The sequence below is a fragment of the Micropterus salmoides genome, unplaced genomic scaffold (genome assembly GCF_014851395.1).
Source record: "Micropterus salmoides isolate LMB-PRFRI ecotype aquatic unplaced genomic scaffold, ASM1485139v1 Ms_hic_scaffold_10, whole genome shotgun sequence".
Taxonomy (NCBI): Eukaryota; Metazoa; Chordata; class Actinopteri; order Centrarchiformes; family Centrarchidae; genus Micropterus; species Micropterus salmoides.
This window is the reverse complement of record NW_024040041.1, coordinates 20,683,358-20,705,374: the sequence shown is the minus strand read 5'-3', so window position 1 is coordinate 20,705,374 and position 22,017 is coordinate 20,683,358. Positions and strand designations below refer to the sequence as shown.

The window sequence follows — 22,017 nt, the reverse complement described above, 5'->3', positions numbered from 1 at the left end:
TTAGCACAGCCATGACTTCCTGTTCAGTGGTCCCGTAGCACTGCAGCAGCACCTGGGTTCTACCATCACCCCTGATACCCAGGGGATGATTAAATACTGCATGCAAATGGACACAGAGAACCACAACCTCAAGCAGTCGAGCCATACACCTCTGTCAGCAGGTCACCTCTGTAATGTTATCGCCAGTTACCACGCACACACCCTGATCATAGCACACAGTACCCACATGCACACACTCAGCTGCAGGGCTGTAGGACTGCAGATTCTGTGCAGGCACTTTAACCCTCTTGTCACCAAGCTGTGACGGTCTGAAAGTAAAACATACCTGAGCTAAATCTCTTGAGGTTTAGGCTCACTGTGGTGGTGATTATGATGATGGTGGTGTTCTGCCAATATAATGATGGCTGTGATGATTAAGAAAATGATGTATAGGCCACATGATTATTGCGCCAAGACACAGTGGATGGCCTTGCTTCAAACACCAGATTCAGAGGAGATCACTCAGCTTGATTATAAAGAAACATAATCACCAGCAGGTCGGCAGCAAATGGATAAACGCCCTCATTCAAGTCATTCATCCGTTTGACCCTTACCTGTATCAAAGTGGGAGCTGAAGGCAAAGCTGGGATTGAAAAACGCCGAAGACATGACAATCACATATAGGGCAAAGACCATCCTCCTCGTTGCGTGCCAATAGACAGGAAACGCCTAAACACGAAAAGGTCAAGAATAAATTCCCGACTCAGGTGCGTTTAAGATTAAAGTAACCTGTAGTAGAAGCACTAATGCGCAGCATTTTATTCCATCGCACTTCACAGAGAGCCCTCCGAAAATCCTGCTCCACCTTTAGCAGGAACAGATTTGGAGACAGATGTTGACATTTTACCACATCTGTTAGTTCACTTGTATGACAACAAAATCCCGTCTCGCGCCTTCTTTCATTGGTCTGGTTTTGTGTAGCCTACCTACTCGCTCACCCGGTGAAACGCTTATCCGTTATTCACACCAGTTTTATACTCTGTTGGCTGCTCCAAACATTTGGTAATATCCCATCTGTGTTCCTTTCAGAATAAGTCTCTTGCTGCTCCGTGTCCTGTATTACATGTAAAATGCCGTTTTTAGGGAGAACAGCTGGTTTGTTTTAAAAAAGCTGCGTCTGTCAGCGATGCGCATTTGGGTTTCTGCTTCGGTACAGAAAGACTGAAAGACATCTTGCACCAGTGTCAAGCAACATAAAGTATACACGTACTTCCGTTCACAGGTTTCAAAATAAAAACATATTTATGTACAACAAGGCTAATGTTTTTATTTTATTTTGAAGATAAAATCGCGTAGTTATCCGGCTTTCTCTAGCACACTTGACGCAGCCATATCAAAAGGTATCGGGCTGGTTATCGTGCGTTCATGTGGAGTGTTAAAGTTAAATCTGGGGCACACTGGCGTCGCTATGCCTCCTATCCACTGTGCCAATAGTCTGCGGAGAACATCGTGGGCAGATTGTTCTTTTGTTGTTAAATAAACGCCGCCGGCAGCTGAAGGCACTATCATAATCGGAAGATTTAATTTTCAAGCTCATTTTTAAGATGCAGTGGGAAGGTTACCGAAAGAGACAAAGCAGATTATGAAAGTTGCTAATGGTGACTGCCAGAATCGGGAAAACTGAACTGAGCGACTTGTGAACAGGTGAGGAATGGCAGGCAGCAGGTGATGCTGATGATCTTAAAAGGTTTAGAAGGTGAAACATGGTGAAACAAAGTTAAAGATGGGTTGGTAATATACTTATGGTATAGGTAGCCTACTTAAACTGACATGCCAGATCAGTCAGCCTACCTTACATTCATTCATTTAGCTGACTCTTTTATCCAAAGCAACTTGTTAGCCTATATATAGCCTATGTCAGAGGTCGCAGGCCTCTGGAGCAACTAGGCGTTAAATCTCTCAAACACCAAAGGCATGTGTCTTTTCCACTGCACCATCACCACCCCACCTACATTTTCACTCCACATTATTACCGTGAGTGTTGTTGCTCATATTGCATTTATACCTAAACCCCCTCCTCCCTCCCTCTCTCTCTCTCTCTCTCTCTCTCTCTCTCTCTCTCTCTCTCTCTCTCTCACACACACACTGATGTTTGCTATTGGCCCTCTGCTGGTTGTCAGCAGTAAAGGATAAGGATAATCAACTTTATTGGTCACATACAATTTTACACACAGTAAAGTGAATGCAAAGCTTGTCCTCTACATTTACAGTGTTTTTCAAGGGTGGTATTATGCTCATTTTCAGGTTCAAAATCTTAATTAGGGGTTGTACCAGAACAGGTTTACATGTTTTAATTTTCAAAAAACACCATACTTTTCTCATACTGCACATTGCTGCAGCTCCTCTTTTCACCCTGTGTGTTGTACGCTCGGCTCTTGAGCTACAGAGTGATGCATCTTACTTGTACAAAATCTTTGTTGGGAGTTGCACATGTGCAGTTCCCAGGTAAGGACTACTAGCCAATCAGAAGTAGAGAAGGGCGGGTCGTAAGAAACAAGGTAGTGTGATCCAAATCAAAGCCGCTTTAGACTGCGACCGTAACCTAGCAGACGGTATAAGTTATTACCAGTCCACAACCACACAACATCATTGTTCCACATCTTACCATTAGGACTAAACGTTGAACTGTTGCCGGTGTTCTGACGATCTATGCTGCCTTGCCGAAAAATGCTACCATAGCGCAAATCGATAGACTCGACTCGGCCCTGCTCCGTTTTCCATCGCAGATAGTACCCAGAGATCGCGACGCCACACACAACTGCCGCGACGTAATGTTCAGTGCGACACACACACACCAGCTCTTAAAATATATACAGTCTACGGTTAAACGTTTCAACATTCCTCAGAATATAAAGACAGATAAGCGGTATGAAAACCTTCCAGCTGTGTTTTCCTCTGCCGTTGTTGCTGCAGCGGTCTGTGTGACGGTGGGAGCACACGCTCCTCCTTCGTGTTGGCACAGGAATCCCCTGCATCTACTCGCGGAGCTTCTCAACTCCAAAAATATTCAAGCACATTTTTGTTACACCATCACTTCTCGTAAAACTGTCAACATTCGAAATCTACACAGCTTATTTCTCACCTCAAAACTTCTCAGAAGTAGATTTAGTGATGAAATTCCATACGAAAACTGTAAAATATAAAACAACTTTCTGTTGCTGGCCTCTGTCTGGTGCATGCAATGATGATGCAGTGAATAGTGACGATTCTCTCTGCCCAATCAGTAGTCTGTCCTGTTTTCACATTATTTTTTAGTATCCCTCAGCTCACTTGGAACCTCGATGGAGGTGAGGTGATACGAAAAAAAGTACCTGGAAGCAGGTACAGGTACAACATTTCTACAATGGAAACCCAAACAAAGGCGAGTCGAGCCAAAGGGCCTCCACTCAGACTAGCTTGGTTTGAGGGCGTGCCTGACCCTGCCAGCCGCTTGGCAAGCTTTATGACGCATTTTCATTGTGATGTCACAAGTAAAGGAAGTGAAGGGCTGGACTACAAACGAGCTGTTTTCAAGCGGTTGAGAGCAGAGTTTTCTGTGGGAGATGGGAACTCCCTTTGGGCTGTTTCACTTTGCAAACCTGTTACATGCAGAAAGAAGATAGTTAGATACTATATAATTCAATAAAGGAGAGGGAAAAAGCCAAAAAGCATAATACCACCACTTTAAGATACTTTATTTACACAGCAACACACCTACCTCACACAGTTAGCCAAATAGTACATTTTCTGCTCAAAACCGCATTTTGTTCTTTAAACACCAACGCTACATTTCAAAATGCAAATAAACATTCTCTGCATACACAAACTCTATCAAAACACAGCAAACCTGACTCAAAACAAATCAGTCTGTCTTTCCAAGAGGACCAGATCAATCAATCATAGCACAACCACTTTCTAAACACACACATTTGATGGCATTACATCAACTGCATTATTTTTCATGTTCATGTCAAGAAATCCATTGTTTTTTGTAATTCACTTTCCCTTTTCTTGTAAACCACCCTACATTTCTGGCTTGAGGGGTCGAATGTGTGCATTTTTGGCAACAAACTATGCAAAGGTGAATGAGTCATCTTTACTTTAGAGAATGTAGAGTAGGAAAAAAGTTTTATTCGCAACATGAAATTGCAGGGATCAACATGTGTACAAATACGTTTACGTTCTTTCTCGGCCACTATGTTCCTCCTATGAACACCGTCTGGCTCTGCCATCCCTGCACACAAAGCAATCTCAGTCCCGGCTGTTCTCATCTGTAACATTATGATGGTGAAACAAACTACCACATGCCATCAGAGCAGGGGTGTCCGTCTCTAACTTGAAAACTCATCTCTTCTGAGAACATTTCTTATAACATCACTATCCCCTAACCTCTGCACTTCCTGTGCTGTTCTTCTTCTATCTTCTTACAGTTATCTTGTATTTATTGCAATACAATACTTCTTTACCCTATTGATGCTGGGAGTGCTACTGTAAAAGCTCTTACTAGTATTTATTGTCACTTTTGGATCTCTTACTGTATTGATGCTTGTTGGATGTTGTTTTCCCATATATAAGTTGCTTTGAATAAAAGTGTCTGCCAAATGGGTAAATGTAAATACACATTTACATTGAAACAAAAAATGCACAGAAGGGATAGAAACAAAAATGCCTGTTCTGTTCTAATCCCTATTATCTTCAGCCTTTGGCCACATGTTCTCATCCACATCACATCTAATGTCATCTCTTGCTATGTACCTTAAACAGAAATACTTACTGGTTCAGCTATTCCTCCCTGGCCCTCTGCCTCTCCCTGGCCCAACTATTCTTCTCCCTTGTTCAGACATTATTCTTTCTTTCTCTCCTCTTCTGTGTTGTTATGTATCCACATTGGATAAACTCAACTCCAGAAAGTCCCCTTTTTGCTGCATTGTGTAAGTAATTGAAAGAACTTCAACACCTGCCAATGTCTGGTTGAGATTGGAATTAGCTGTGGTTGATCTGTTTTACCCAAATGATAATAAATGAGCTATTTCTCAATGTTTCAGTGATAACTTCATTCCGAATTGCTTATCAGCTGTTTCAATGTAGATTTTGAGCTGCTATTGTAGCAGAAGTAGATGCTTTATACATAATTTAAGGTTTTTCATTTGTGACATGTTGTGTGCTAGCATTTGTTAATAACACAAAAACATCCATAGTTTTGGTATTGGGTAATCTTGTACGTAAAGAAAAACCTAGCATTTCAGAAATGGGTAAATGACTGCATATTTTGTGGAAACAACATGAATTGTGTTATTGGTATGGTATGAACAGACCGATGTGGGGCTAATTGTGTTTAGAGTTTTTGATAATGCGACTACAGATTAGACGAAAGGATGTTAGCGGTTGTAAAAAAACTGTAAACCATCCTAATTAGGAGCAGTGGGCAGTCATGACAGTCATGATTGTACAGCGCCTGGGGAGCAGTTAGGGGTTCAGGGCCTTGCTCAGGGGCACCTTTGGCATTGGTCCACGCTGGACTGGCAACCCTCCGGTTCCCAAGCCAAGTGCCAATGAACTGAGCTAATGCTGCTAAAGCAGACAAAGTCATTGTGAGGCCAGACAAAGGACCGTTTCACTTTGTGTGTTCTTCTTTTTTTTTTTTTTAATAAACTGAATTGAAGACGCAATTGCATAACATTTTATAACACCTTCTTTGCATGTATGTTTAATCTGCACAACCTTATTTCAATAAGTAAGGGGCAGTCTACAGCACAGGCAATTGTTGTTCTTTTAAATGCACACTAGAGGGTAGCACTGGATTACTATTATGAAGGTACAGAGGGCAACACACCTACAAAACTAAATTAATTTCACCAGAAGTGAGAGCTCATATTTTAACTCCTCTCTCTTATCTGCAGGATCCACCTGCAGGCCTCCTGTCTTAATTTAGCTTCATGTAAATTAAGATGTTAAATGTCAGTTTTCTGTAAAAGATTATACAAACTTGGACGTATGGCATGAATCCCAATCATAAGGAACTGGTCAAAGTAAAAACCCTATTAAAATAAAACTTTATTTTCAGATGCTGATATTATAACATTTTTGAGGGGGTCGGGGTAATCACCTACACTGATAGTAATGATGACACGCAATATTTAATATAATAACACTTTGTCAAACCATACAAATGTAAGCAAAGCTCCTCCTCCTGTCAGTCACTCTCAGTTTCAGTGTTGTATTAAATTGCTCCTCCAGCACCTCCTCTCCTCATCCTTCAAACCCTCTAATCTGTCAGCAGTAAGCTCACTTTCCAAGTTACAAGGCCATTCTCAACACACACTGACACCATGCTGGGGACCCTCTGCACTCTCATCACTGCTCTAACATGTAAGGAGGCTGACTTACTGCAGCTTTGACCTCATGTTGGATTCATCAGTCTGTGTGTTTCTCTTGACTCCATGTCATCTTGTTGTTTCCAGGTGTGAGTGGTGTGACGGTGGTGACACAGAAGCCTCCTGTTGTGACGCTGAGGAAGGGAGAGACAGCCACCATGGACTGTGATGCTTTAGCTGGACCTCGCTGGTATAAACAGATTCCAGGAGGAGTTCCTCAGTTTGTAATGAATTATTATCACAGCTGGAGCTCTGCAAAATATGGCTCTGGTTTTTCTTCTCCCAAATTCACACCGACTCATCAGTCAAACACAGATTATCGTCTGACCATCGCCAATGTGGAGGAGGGAGACTCAGCAGTCTATTACTGTGCTACATGGGATGACAATGTTAAAGAGTGGGTCTCACAGTGATTTACACTGTGACAAAAACCTCCTCACAAACACTTCTGCTTTTTGAGTCTGTAGCAAACTTAAATGAGGTGGATAGATGTGGGGGTAATTTCCTGTATTCTGGTGACTTTAACAAGTGGTTTAAAACTGGCTACCTGTGCTGTATACTATGAGTGCAGTACATTTACCATAACAGACAGTTAGTTTGTGTAATTTCCTGAAACACAAACATATTTAGGAAAATGTACCATGTGAGAGTTACATTATAAGAATATATATATCTAATGTAATAAATCTGCTTTAAAATGATTTTGGCACAGGACATTGTCACATACATGTACTGTAGTGGTGTAAATATTCCCCTGGAGCTCTGGGGCCCGGGGCAGTTTCCTGCTTTGAAAGTTTGGTAATCCAGCCTTGTTGATCACCTTTGACATGTCCTGCAGATGCTTCAGTGATGGCATTGTTTCTTAGGGCATTACCACTTCCTGTAGGTCAGTGAAATAGTGTGTAACCATCTGTGTGTTTCTCCATGTCATCTTGTTGTTTCCAGGTGTGAGTGGTGTGACGGTGGTGACACAGAAGCCTCCTGTTGTGACGCTGAGGAAAGGAGAGACAGCCACCATGGACTGTAACCTGGGGACTGTTACAGATCATCCAGCTCAGTGGTATAAACAGATTCCTGGAAGAGCTCCTCAGTATGTCCTGAGGTTTAGTTACAACTGGAGCTGCAAAATATGGCCCTGGTTTCTCTTCTCCAAAAGTGACATCAAATCATCAGTCAAACACAGATTATCGTTTGTTCATCAACAATGTGGAGGAGGGAGACACAGCAGTTGATTACTGTAAAACATTGGACAGGTCTGTTAATATGTTCATATCACAGTGATTTACACTGTGACAAAAACCTCTTCACTGAACACACTCACTTCTGCTATCTGAAGTCTGAAGCCATTTATTAAGTACTGTACAATATACCCATGCTACATGGGCAAAGAGGTTAATAGGATTATTCCTACAGAATTATAAGTATTGTTGGTAATAATTTCTCTCTTCACCTCTTTCTAACTACTTTCTTTTTGATCTACATCCAGATAATCTGTGCATTAACTTCATGATAACTGATTCCAAGGGACAGAGGGAAGAGTACCTGTACCAGAAAACATTCCCAACCCAACCTGTGAGGAGGAGCTGCCATATGAACACAAGGCCCCTGTGTTTTTTTCTTCTTGAAAACAACAACAAGACCCCGTAACTGGGGTCTTCAAATTAGCCATTGCCTATATCCTTTATGTGTATATGTACGCTTAAATTTTACAGAACGTAAAATTCTAGTATGTAATCCTGCTTTGTTAATCAATTATATGAATATAATCTCTCATTTTATGTATTTTGAATTTAACCTGTCTCTGCACGTGGTTGGATCATGTGTCCACACTGATGGTCCTGCTTTATTGTGTGACTCTGGGTATGTACAAGCCTTGTGAAGAGATAGACTTCACCCTAGAGGTTAGTGTGACCCCTGCATTGTTATTAGTGGACCCTGGCAGTAGGGTTTACATTTACTGTGTCATTAACGCCTTTTAAATAAAATTAAAGTGTTCAATCTGCATTTTCTTTCTCTCCTTGAAAACACACGACTATAAACGGTTTAATACCGTTTACCTCAGTTTATTGTGAATGTCATTGTGACTTCCTGTGCTGTGGTCTTTCATTGGCTACACGGTCTATTTGAAAATAAAGAAACTAAATGAAACTAAATGTAAATATTGATAACTTAAAAGGCTAAAGATAATCAAAATGTTCTTCTGTATTAGTAATAATGATAAAGTTTACATTTTTTCTTTTATCATGTATGTCCAGATATTTTTCTTCACATTCTTCATGGTGGAAATGCTCATCAAGATGGTGGCCCTGGGAGTCTTTGGCTATGAAGAAAGCTACCATTGCAAGAACTGGAACAAGTGTGACTTCTTCATCAACTCATCAAAAAACACATAATTTTATTTTTCTCAGTCACCTTAGGAAAGGATTTAATTTCTCAGTTTTAAAGCCAGCATGTGCTATCACAGCAGGACTCTTACTTTCAAACCAGAGAAAAGTTTGGATAACTTGGAAAACTTTTTTCAATGATCAACCTCTCTTCATATTCAGTATTAGAACGTTTGTACAATTTATGCAAAATAACACTCTTCTCTGCAACTGTCTCTTCAGGGCGTTCGATTATTTTCTGGCTTCTCTTGCGGGTCTGTCAGTTGCTCAGGCCAATGCGAATGATCAAAAAAGTTCAAAGTAAGTCATTTAAACAAAAGCAGGACTTTTTGATTGATTGATAGCTTTATATAGAGAGACCCAAAAAACAAAAAGGTGGTGAGCTTTATAGTTCCATACCACTCAGGCCCAGGTGTAACTCATGCCGCTGATGACGACCTCCCAGAACCACATCCTGCAAGACAAACACAAAGAGACAGGACACAGACACAGGACACCTAGTGCCTGGGAGGGGTCGTCACAAAGGCTGGAACGTGAATGTATGTATGTTCAATATTACAAATTTATTTTCCTGTATTTTTAAAGTGCTAAATACTAAAAATTAATTCTGATCTTTTTGTCTTCATAGGTGTAGGGATGCAAGCCTTGGTGTCAGTACTATTGGACACCATACCAATGCTTGCAAATGTTCTCATCGTCTACCTAGGTTGTCACGATGAACAAAGATCATGTTTTATGTAATGGATGCTTCTGGAGTTTTGTATTTTTTGTACGTGTCACTTTTGTAAGTACACACTTAGTTACAGTTTTTCTTAATTGCTTACTATAACCAGGCTTTTGAACTAAAATTTCAAAACCATAACTCTATTTTTCAAAAAGCACACCCATTTCTCTAAACTCTACACACAAATCCTTTAATTTCTCATTGCCTACACCATGTGGTCATTGAGAAAGCGCTGACATTCAGTATTGTTCACTCAAGTCAGCACAGGTTGAGCTCGATTAGCACACAGCTACCCAGGTGGAAACAGAAACAGTCATTGATAACACACAAATCAAAACCTTCAATAGATAAAGAGCCAGAGTCAGCAAGATTGAATGATTTTGAGTGGAAATCTTTGACCTGAAAATAGGATATTTGGGGAATTTGTGGAAGTTGTGGATTTGTTTAGAGTTTCAAGAAAAAGAGGCATAATAGAAATGTGTTTAAGCAATCGAGAAAAACTGTAACAACCTTATTTTGTTTTGGTATTCTTCCAGACTGATCAATTTTGGCTGGGCTTGACATAAGGGTCTGTAAAGCTGGTTGTGTAGCTTTTCCCTGTTAGGTCTAAATTAAATTGAAGGCAGTAACACCAAATATTCTCATGTTGCTGGTGCAGTTTCAACAAAGCAGACTTTTGGAACCCTTGCTCTAAATAACCACTCTTTACTTACCAAACCAGATCGTCTCCTTTATCATGCTGAACGTTACCGCAGTCTTCATCAGCACCAACTTCTCAGAGAACATGGAAAGGAAGGCAAAACAGCATTGTGTTGCCAATATGTCCTTCAATCAGTGCTATGGCACGTTAACCACCTGGTTGCCGAGGATCTCCCATAGATACAACAGTTCAGTAACTGTAAATGTACTTTTTTGAAAGGAACATTTAAAACATTTTGTTATGTTTGTGGTCAGTCTGCAGTGGCATGTGTGTATAAATAGCCACTTTTCACTTCCCCAACCAGATTGGCTCCTTTATCATGTTGAACGTAACCACAGTCTTTCTTAGCAGCAATTACTCAGAAAACATGGAAAGGATGTCAAAACAGCATCGTGCTGCCAATGTGTCCTTCGATCAGCTTTATGACAAGTTAACCGTCTGGTTGTAGAGGATCTCCCGTGGATACAACAGGTCAGTAACTGTAAATGTACTTTTTTGAAAGGAACACTTAAAACACTTTGTTGTATTAGTAGTCAGATTAGTAGTCTGCAGTGGCATGTTTGTATAACCATGCAAGATTATGTCCAAAATATCGGTTCAAGAGAAAAAAAAGGAGAAATAAAAATGTATTAAACATACTCTATTTTCAGTTATTGCTAAGTGTTTTTATCTATATTCTACTGTATTTATTTTATTTATTATTATATAGTATTACAACTACCCATAGGAAAGCAAAATGAGATCTCATAGTTGTTTCATTCTTTTCTCCCAGACACAAATGAGCTGCTTTTAATACCAAAGTGAGACCAAAGGCCTTTTCTCCCACTTCTCAAATTTATCTCAGGAGAAACAACCATATCAAATCTCATTTATGTCTGACTCTGATCAAAACAAGAGATCTCTAACTGATCTTTAATAAGTCCTGAACACTGGACCATGAGATCAGAGAAAGAGCTCAAAGAAAACTCAGCTGTTATCTCATGATTCTTCTCAAATATGTCTCAGTTTTCTCATATTGGCCTCAGGAGCAAAAAAATTCACCTCTGTCTTACTCTAAAAGATCTCTACAGTATCTTAAATTAGTGATGGACAAAGGGAGGCTTTATGAAACACTGAAACATTTGAAGCAATTGTGCCGGAATTGTGTCGAGGCTTCGAAACACTTCGACACTCGTCTCCACGGTGACATCTACTGGTCACTTTTGATATCGACACATCTTGGTAGCGGTTTCATTGAAACAATGACTGACCAGCGTTTACAATTCTAAACGTCTTATCAATACATGACCAACACGATTTCGGGGAAATCACCATACAACAAACAAACAAATGCCTTCAGATCGTCAGAGACAGCAGATGGGGAGTGCAATAAAATATTTTTAATAAAACACATCTGTGTGTTGTTTAATAAGTAATCACTCATTTAGCTAACGCTTTTCTCAAAAGTAAATCACAATTGCTGTGTCAGAGGGCGCACCTTGAGAGCAACTGGGTGTTAAGTGTCTTGTTCAGGGACACGTAACACAGTGGGAATCGAAACGACATCTCTCACACTAAAGGCATATAGCTTAACCACTACCACACTGAGCTCCTCTCTCCTCTACTTTCTCTCCCTCTGTATGCAACCTCATCCCATTATTGCATGTTACTAACACAACTTCTCCCCTTTCCGGTAGTCTTGTGCTTTTTCGTCCCTCTCCTCTCTCCTCCTATCACTTCCTGCAGGTGTTTCTGGCTCTGGAGCTGTGGAGTCTGGATCTGTGGCTGCGGGTCACCTGCTGCCCCCGTGTTCCTGCTCGACACCCTCTGTTGCAACAACTATTGTTACTAGTCCTCTTGTTATTATTGTTATTGTAGTCATTAACATTATGATTGTTATCATTAACACTACTATAAATATCCATACCCTCTCTTTTTCTCTCTGTTCCTCTCTTGACCCCCCCCCCCCCCCCTCTCTCGTCGTCTCTCTCTCTCTCTCTACCTCTCTCTCCTTCACCCCCAACCAGTCGAGGCCACCCTGAGCCATGGTTTTGCTCGAGGTTTCTGCCTCTTAAAAGGAAGTTTTTCCTTGCCTCTGTCGCCTAGTGCTTGCTCTTGGTGGGAATTGTTGGGCTTCTGTAAATAACATCATAGAGACCTGCTCTTTTATGACAAGCGCTGTGACATAACTGTTGTTGTGATTTGGCGCTATATAAATAAAATGAACTGAATTGAATTGAATTGTTACTGCTGGCAGGCCCACTTGGCTTGGTCCGGGCTTCGGTGGGAGCAGAGTAAGGTAGCTCGATGGAATAACTTGGTCTTGGTTCTTGAATTAAAATTGTGTAACTTAACTGTCTGATAACCTTTAACAAACAAAACAAGAGAAAATAAAAAGCAAGTTAGTTGCTGGAAACGAGGGAAAAGCCAGGTTGCGGCGCTTCGCGTGTGTGGCTTGAAATGAACAAAGAGCTTTCGCGGCAAGCCGGGCCGAACTTCTTAGGGCGTTGCTGGGAGACACGCTGAGCACGTGCCGAAGCGCAGGGGAAGAGTGAAGAGGAGCCAAGAGAGATAGTGAGCGCGTGTCGCTGCTTTTGTTTGTTGGGGCATGGTTCCCCGGAGGGGCTTGGCTTTGTTTCCCCTGAGGGCTTGTTTCCAGTTTCCTGAGAGACTTTCTTTTTAACTTTTAATGTCTATTCTAAAACCTATTTGCGAGTGTTGTAATCAAATATAATGGCATCAGATTATGAACAGGTAAATAGTGACATTTCTACATTAAAACGGCATTTCAGAACGATGGCATGTAATACTTATTTTGTCCTCTTGGGGGAGCTCTGGTTCCATGAAAATAGCTTTGATTACTTCTTTAAACAATCATTTGCTCAGGAGCTGGGGAATTTAGTTATTTAACATTAAAATTGAGCTGGAAAATTAATCAAGTAGTATAGGATAACATTTCTTTATCATATCATTTCTAAAGGAAGTGTCAGAAAGTGTTGGGAACAAAGCATTGGTTACAACATAAAATGAAGAAATGTCAGGGATCCTTGCTGAAAATTAAAACACTGCAAAATTAACTTATATAGATTCTTCTTTTCAACAACATCAACAACAACATGGTAACATAACTACTCAAATGGAGTGGAGAGACCTGTTAAGTAACTTAAAGATTATTTAATTAAACAAGGTAATGCTTTGAGTTTTGAGAAGACCGTATTCCTTGTTTACACAAAGGAAATCAGGGCAGTGTCTTTCTCTGTCGTCTGGAGTTCCTCACGCCTGGCTGTGAAAGTGAGGATATCCTTTGATGTGAGGTAATTAAACAAAGAGGAAGGTCAGTTGCCATGGTTATGTGTGTGGGGGCAGTTTAGGGTTTCCTGCCCTCTCTTAATAAGAGTTCTGATAGGCTGTTCAGGAGAAAGCTCATTTCTGGTTAGTGTTTCTTTGTCATTTTAACAGTCAGGCACCGAGCCTTATCTCTGCTGCTGCCAAAGGTGGCCAGTTTTACAATCGAACTGCCCAGAAACAGCACTTAGTTGTTGAGGGTTGATATCTCAGCCCCTCCCCCTCTTTCTAACAGGGAGAGAGAAGGAATTTGGATTCTCCAAATTTATTTGATATAAAATGAACAAATCCTTGATCACAACAATTTGTTGCTGCTGGTTTTCATGTGGAAATACTTTACCGACTTTAAGTGCTGAATACGACCATAAAATCGGTAGCCTCGTTCTGCGGTCTACTGCTACTTCTCTGTTTCATTTTTAGGCAAGTCAAATCTTTGAAATATTACAGGGATCCCAAATGCTTTTCTATTTGTGTAATAATTATCCACATCAGGATGCAGACATTTTGATGATTTTGACTGAATTTTCTTGTTCCTTGTCAGTGTACTGGGCGACACAAGACATCATCTCTGACTGAAACAATGTTGACAGCCTACTTATCCATGCTCACAGTGTTTGAGATTAGTTTTTGACTTCCCAGTTTGTGCCATCCTCGTTTTATTACATTATCATGCAATTTGTGCCTCAGTCTCTATCTTTGTGACTCTCTTCTATTAAATCTATCAATCCAGCTTCTGACACAGAAGGACTGGAATCTAGTCAGTACAATGCCATGGCCGCTACCTCCCCATGGGCCGCTCTCTACTTCATTGTGTTTGAAAAAAATGTGTTACATATATATTGCACTGTACAACGTTAGCAACTGCTCGGCATTAGCTGGCGAGCCAACGTGGCGCTCTCTGTTCAGCCTTTCTGATGTTGACTGTTTACAGCCGACATCCTTTGAATCTAGTTTGGCCTGACAGGCCACACATTAACCTTTAATGTTGTTCTGTATTGTTATGTGGAAGTTAAGTTGGAGTATGTGTTGTGCTAGGAACCGGAGCGCACAGAGCTACATCCCGACCTGGTTCCTTCACACAACCAGAATAGTGGCTGTTCCAAGCAACATGGGATCTCTGTATGAAAGCGGTTGTGTTTTGGATTAAGTTCGCTCATGAGCTCCATATTAAATCCTACCATATTAAAGCAAGGTTATATCACTACTTTAAAGGGACTAGATGTAGTTTTTCCATAAATCACTTATTCTGCCCAACAAAGGCAAAGTGCAGTAACTACACATTTGGTCGAAATTGAGTTAAGACTTGAAATGGGCTTTATGTCTTGTGACAAAGTCTCCTACTTTAATTTTGCCTCGTTTCAGAGAAAAATCCAAGCTAATACCAAGGCAAACTGCAATAAGTGATGTTACTGCGCTCTGGCTGGCTTTGTTATTTTCCCAGCTTTGACACCGCAGATACTGCGGTCTGCCTTGGTAGCCTAATCCCGAAGGGGATTGTAATACTGTATGCCCCGATCGTAACACTCCCTCACACAGAACCAACAAGCCAACCAGCTAATGTTAGTTTACCATAGAGACACACCATAACGCAGTGCGGCAGTAAAATCATTGTTGAACTTGTGTTAAAACGCAAATATCCAAAGGGTAGTAAGGAGGATAGCAAAATGTAAATATCTAACATTAGCAAGGCAAATGACAGCTTTATAATCAGTTACCATTAGCTAACTAAGTTGGCTAGCCAGCCACTTGTAAATCAGACAAACATTTTAGCCTGCCTGCTCCCTTGAAGGCATTTACTCTGACAGCATAATCATAATCTGATTTAAAATCGCGTTGATGTTTTTTGTTTCGGACATCTCTTCACATTTCAAGTAGCTATTCCAATTGTTACTCCTTCAAAAGTTAGCTGGCTCCAGTAAAGTTACGTTGGGCAGTTAAAGTTAGCTAAAGTTAGCTGTGCCTCCTCAGGAAAGTGGACCAGCACGATTTCTGTTTTGTCTGAGTTCAGCTGGAGGAAATTATTTGACATCCATTTTTTAACTTCACAAAGGCAGTTGTTAAGTGAACTCAGCATTCCAGGGTCTGTGGATCTGACGGGCAAGTATATTTGTGTGTCATCAGCATAAATATGAAAAGAAATGCCATGTTTATGGATAATATGTCTAAGGGGAAGCAGATACAAGGAAAACAAAATGGGTCCTAAGATCGACCCCTGAGGCACACCATATTTAACTGGACAGAACGAAGAGACATAGTTGTTTACAGACACACAAAACTTCCTATTTGACAGGTAGGATGAAAACCATTCTAGGGCAGTACCAGAGATCCCCACCCAGTGCCTCAGTCTGTCTAACATGATGTTGTGATCAATGGTGTCAAAAGCAGCGCTAAGGTCCAGGAGTACAAGGACTGAGCACATGCCTTCATCAGCAGACATTAAAAGGTCATTGGTGACTTTAAGCAGGGCAGTCTCAGTGCTGTGGTACTTCCTAAAACCAGACTGAAACTTTTCAAATAATTTGTTATTTTCCAGTACAGTGAGCAGCTGTTTGGACACAATTCTTTCTAGAATCTTTGCAATAAAAGGCAGTTTTGAAATTGGTCTAAAATTTTGATGGAGGGAGGGATCTAAACCAGGTTTCTTTAAAAGTGGGTTCACGCAAGCCGTTTTAAAATAATCAGGGACACAACCAGTAGATAGGGAGCTGTTGAAAACAGAGATCAAATGGGGCCCAACAGAATCTATTACTTTCAGTAAAAATTTTGTAGGTATTACATCAAGTGGGCTGGAGGACACTCTCATTTGTGATACTGTTTTTAAAAGCTCAGACAAGTCGATGGGATAAAACTGGTTAAAACTCTCTTGTTGCTGGTGAGGAACCTCTAAGTAAGAGGCCGCGGGGGTAATAGAGGCTCTGATTGACACCACCTTATTGGTAAAATAAGATAAAAACAATTCACAGTCATCATTACTTCCAGCTGAGGCACAAGGAGGGGTTGGGTTTACCAGCTGATCCACAGTCTTAAACAAAAACCTGGGATTGTGTTTATGTGTAGTAATGAGTTCAGAAAAATAGTGTGACTCGCATCCTTAACCATGTTATTGTAGTTAATTAATAAATCCTTCAGACTGAGGTAATGGACTTGGAGACTGGATTTTTTCCATCTGCGCTCTGCTTTCCTGCATTCCCTTTTCAGGCTGCGAATGCTGTCATTTATCCAGGGTTGCTTACTAGGTTTAGACGTAGGCCTAACCTTTAGAGGAGCAGTAATATTTAGTGACGACAAGCAGATATGATTGAAGTGATCGACCAGATTGTTGGTGTTGGAATCAGACAGGTGTTGGCTTTGGCTCTGAAAGAATGCACAAAACATTGAAACACTTTGTTCTTTAAAGATGCGAGAACACACGGAGCTCGGTGAGGCGAGTAACAGGCGAATCACAGCTAAAAACAATACATCTGTGGTCAGATATGGTCATGTCCACTAATTCCACAGAGGAAATGCTGAAACCCAGGGTAAAAACCAAGTCCAGTGTATGACCACGGTTATGTGTTTGCCCTTTGACATGTTGTTTGAAGTTAAAAGAAGTGGCCATATTTAAAAAGTCAGTTGCATTAACATTGTTGGGGTCATCAACATGAATATTAAAATCGCCACAAAGAACAATTCTGTCAAAATTTAAAACCAAAGTAGATAAAAATTCAGGAAGTTCTGATAAAAATCCTCCAGGCGGTTTTGGGGGGCGATAAATTATAACAAATATGATAGGTTGCAGCCCTCCAACTTTAAGAGTGAGAACTTCAAAGGAGTTAAATTCATCACAGCGTACTTGATGACATTTAAAAGTTTTCCTATACACGCTCACTAGCTCACCACTGACCCTCGGTTGACTAAAACAATCATATTGAGGCGGACATAGTTCAGCTAGCTGGCTATAGACATTCATTTGCAACCAGGATTCAGTTAAAAACATAAAATCTAGATTTGCAGACAAGATAAAATCATTTAAGATAAAAGTCTTACTTGACAGAGATCTCACATTGAAGACAGCCATTTTAAATGAGTTTGTTTTGGGTGCTGGAGTTGGTGCAGTTGTCCTAATCCTTAAGAGATTACTGTTATTTCTTTGTGGGATGTGCACATTTCGGTTTACTGGTCTATGCGTGATGATGACAGGAATAGTCTTTGGAACAGTGCTGGGAGCAGACGATGGAGGACAGCCAGTGTCCCACACTGTTCACATGTGAAAATGTCTCACCATAATTGCCCTGTTGAACAGTGACCTGACCAGGAAACAGGCCCTGATGGGAAGCCACTCTGCTGCCCATGCCGCATCCCCGGTGGGGGGAGGCAGAGGCAGACACAGTCTCCGGGGGACGTGGTGGGGCAGCCACACCCATGAGCCCTTAACCATGCCGCTCCCCCGACGAGGGGGGAGGGCAGGGATAGGCAACAGAGGAAGGATGGTCTTTCTGCAACATCGGAGCCAGGAACAGCCACCAGGGGCAATTCGGGGTTCAGTATCTTGCCCAAGGACACTGAGACACGCAACCAGGGGGAGCTGGGGATTGAACTGCTGACCTTCTGATTAACGGCCAACCCGCTCTACCTCCTGAGCCACAGCCGCCCCATCCCCACAAAGCAAATGTCCGCTGTCGTGGGCTCATACAGTTTGTGTGGGGAGGGGTGTGTGAAGGGACCTCTGATCGTGAACAGAGTGTACTGTTTGTTGCTTTGAGCATCAAGCTGCAGATTAGCCACTTGGCTAACATTAGCTATTCGTTAGCTCAATGTTAGCTTGCCTCGCCGTGGCAACCTAGTAGCGTCGAGGCCGGCGTCATCGGAGGTCAGATGATGCGTGGGTGCGCAGAAGGGGTAAACCCAATAGCAACAGCGAGGCCTATACGAAAAAGAATCTTCTGTTCTTATCAAAGAACAGCTGTATGTACTGTAACTGTACCTCTTTGACCAACACCACTGTGACTCTGATGACCTTTTACATACACAAAAAAGTAGATAAAGCTGGTTTTGAGCCAGTTTCTGACAGAACAGTCGGACTTTCACAGTGATTGTACATGCGCTGAGCCAACGTTCTCATTTGTTTTTTTACCACTATTTAATTTTTTTTATAACTTTTTATATAAAGATCTATGGTCTATGGAAAAGTCCTGAAAATGTTTAAATGTTGACTTACTTGAAACTTTTTTGATCAGTTGCATTGGCCTGAGCACCTGACAGACCTGTAAGCAAATGCCAAGAGAAGACAGAAAATAATCCAACACCCTGAAGTTGTCCGAACATTATTTTTTATTTAATTTGTTAAGTAAGAGTTCTGCTGTGATTGAGCATGCCGTCTTTAAAAGTGATTAATTAAATATGATGCTTTTGTTCCAGTTGTTAAGGTAACAGTCTCCATGGTCAAAATACTGAAGATGAGAAATTATATTAATTATATTCATTAACTCGTATAATTGATCAACAAAGGAGGATTACATACTAAAATTTGACATATTGTAAAATTGAAGTGTACATATTTGGTAGCAGTAAAAAAGTATATAGCCTATGGGTAATTTTAGGACACCAGTTACGGGGTCCTAAAGAGGTGCTATGTGTTTACATGGCAGCTCCTCCTCACAGTCTGAGTTGTGAACTTCTTCTGGTACCACATCCTTCTGCCCCTCAGAATCGGCCATCATGAAGTTAAGGCACGGATTATCTGGACGTAGGTAAAAAAAAAAAGTGGTTAGAAAGAGGTGAAGAGAGGAAAATGGAGGGAGAGACATGGAGCGAGGAAAAGAGATGAAATAAGATACAACTCTTCCCAAAGCAACTGGGACATGATTTCTGCAAAGACATCTTGCTGTTTTTGTTTTCTCTGTGGGGAAACTACACTGTAGGCTTTAACAGTGAAGTTATTTAATACTTCTGTGGTATGTCTTTTCGGCGTTGCACAAACTGGGAAAAACTTACCACAAACAAAAAAGTCAATAACTTGCCTTCAGTCTGACCACTGTCCAGTATCACCTTTTCTACAGTCTGAGTATAAACAGTTTCAGCCACACATTCTAGAACTCGCCGTGGGAAATTAAACAATATTGGTTTATTCGTTACTCTACCACATTTAAAAAAAATACATTATACAGTCCAGACAAGTCACCACATTTCAAAACATGCAGAACTTGGGTTTTTTGTATTCAAACATTACTGGATGCTTAGCATCTCCTCCCAGACATTTTTTTTTTTACATTTGTCTCAGTGCAGTATTCTTTGCCTTGAGATTTCCAGTATGAATGTTGAAAGGTTTTGCCATAAATGGGAGCTCTGGCTCTTCACGAGACGTCTCCATTGTGGAGGATGTCGCAGGACAGGGCAACCTTTGAACAGAATTTGGGCCTAACCTCCAGTGCCTTGAATAAGGTGCAGGGGTGTGAGATAAATGTAACTTGCGTGATCCCATGAAACTGTCGCGGCCGTTCTCACGCACACGCCTGCCCGCTGCCAGAGTTGGAATGTCAGACTTTTTCCTACAGTTTATCAACAGACAAAGACTGATCTGCTGTTTGATCTGAGTTTCCTGAATAATATAACTGTTTCTTTAACAGTTAGGCCACCAGGTCTTAAACAGGCAGCGACCTTTGCTGCTGTCTCTTATTCATTAAAAATAATCTATTAACTTCAACTGAACTAATTTGAAAGTTAATAGTTATATTATTTAGTTATAGACTCAATTATTTCATGTTGCGTGTTGCACATTTAGCGTTTGAAGTTTGGTAAAACATTTATACAAAATAATTGTTGTTATAGAGAGGTGGCAATGGAGCAGTAGATTAGACACTTGTCTTTGATTCCCACTGCAACACATCCACCAAATAAGTTATTGTCATGGGTGCTGCTTTACCATCCATGTTTTAATAGAGCCGCGGCCAGTTTTATCGGGGTGTGGGGGGTCTCAGTATATTTTCCTGCTTTTTTGCCCTTTGCCAATCACATGACTGAAGGTGGCCTGCCACCATGCCTTTGTGACCCAAAAGTCCTCTCCATTATGGAAAGGGCCATGCCCTGCTTTCCATTAAAACGTTCCTGCATCCTCCTTGTCCAAAGGGGTTATAATTGAAATTGAAAGCTCAAGACAAGGACATTAACAGGGTTGTTTCTTTAAAGGGATACTTTACAAAACAATTTTAGTTAAATTCAACAAATATTTCCTTATGGGTTGTTTTTATGGCAAAAACAGAGCTGCTCGGAGTGAGCAGCAGGTGGCGGTGGCACGAGAATGTAAAGAAACAGCGGTACATTCGAACATGGTGGACTATACATATATACTGTACACCTACAGAGCCTGCACCTGGAACAATATGTTAAAGGTCCAGTGTGTAATATTTCTGAGGATCTATTGACAGAAATGCTATATAAGATCCAGTGTAATCAACGTGGATTTTGCATTGTTTGTAAATTCTTGTCGACTCAATAAACTGCTATATCAGAGTTGGATCTGTTTGTTTGTGTTTCATTTGCATATTAATATAACATTCACGACTGCCATTATTGTGTCACAGTCTAATATGCAAAGTACATTGTCGTCTGTTGTAAACTTTGTGCAACCAGCAAAAAGTAAGCCACCAGTGTTCAGTTTCCACCTTTCACTGGCCAATCTCAGAGCACTATGCGGTCTGGGTGGGTTAGCTGGGTTATCTCCGTGACCCAGTGCTTGGGTGGCCATAGTGGCACCACCAGTATCAGTGACAACCCCTGCTCCCTGACTCTGACAGGGCGGGGAAGATTAGGCTGAGAGAGGGAAATGCATAGAGCAGTACCCTCGGCCATGGTACTAACAAGAAAATCATAACCATTCATGCACAAAAATTACTGTAGGTTGTAGTTTTTAATTCTGTTTAATTCTTACTTTAATATGTCTATTTAAATTATTCATTTACAATAAAAGTACAACACTGGTTGAGGTTGCCTGCAAAAAGTTAAGACATTAGAAAAATCAGATAAAATTTGCAAATGAAACTGAGTTTTCATCATCTGTCAGTGAAGCATCACCTCTCTACTCTTCTCTCTCTTCCTTCCCAGGATGCACCTGCAGGCCTCCTATCCTTATTTATAGCTCCATGTAAATGAAGAGGTCAAGTGTCAGCTCTCTGTACAATCAGAGGGAACTGTCTCTGACTGGAAACACACTGATGGTTTCATTATTAACATTTGGTCAATCAGAGAGAGTTTACCTAATGTGCTTGAATTATGTTCATACGTGCAGAGCCAGAGTACATCAGTATATCCTACAGTAGATGTTTATTATTAAAATATGAAAACACATGTAAAATTCCACCTAAAATGAGCAAATATGACAATTCAAAAACTATAAACAATCAGACTGATGAATCATTTATTTGAAAGTTAGGAAAGAACCAAATCTATGATAACAAACTCATGATTTTGTAATATCAGTGGGGAGACATTGCCTACACTGACAATAACAAAGACAGA

At 40.9% G+C, this 22,017-nt stretch overlaps 1 protein-coding gene and 1 gene segment (V, D, J or C); one reads left to right on the top strand and one right to left on the bottom strand.

Annotated features, from left to right (window-relative positions):
- aatka (apoptosis-associated tyrosine kinase a) overlaps nucleotides 1-1,206 on the bottom strand; it is a 31,875-nt gene extending 30,669 nt beyond the window's left edge. Inside the window, exon 1 of the mRNA XM_038701929.1 lies at nucleotides 594-1,206. Within this exon, the coding sequence (XP_038557857.1) occupies nucleotides 594-675 (82 nt within the window). The 5' untranslated portion in view covers nucleotides 676-1,206. The remainder of the gene's footprint in view (nucleotides 1-593) is intronic.
- Nucleotides 1,207-6,280: 5,074 nt separating this feature from the next.
- LOC119917842 lies at nucleotides 6,281-7,419 on the top strand. The segment is given in 3 exon segments: nucleotides 6,281-6,387; nucleotides 6,480-6,801; nucleotides 7,338-7,419. Coding segments are annotated over 3 exon segments (444 nt in total).
- The last annotated feature ends 14,598 nt before the right edge of the window (nucleotides 7,420-22,017 follow it).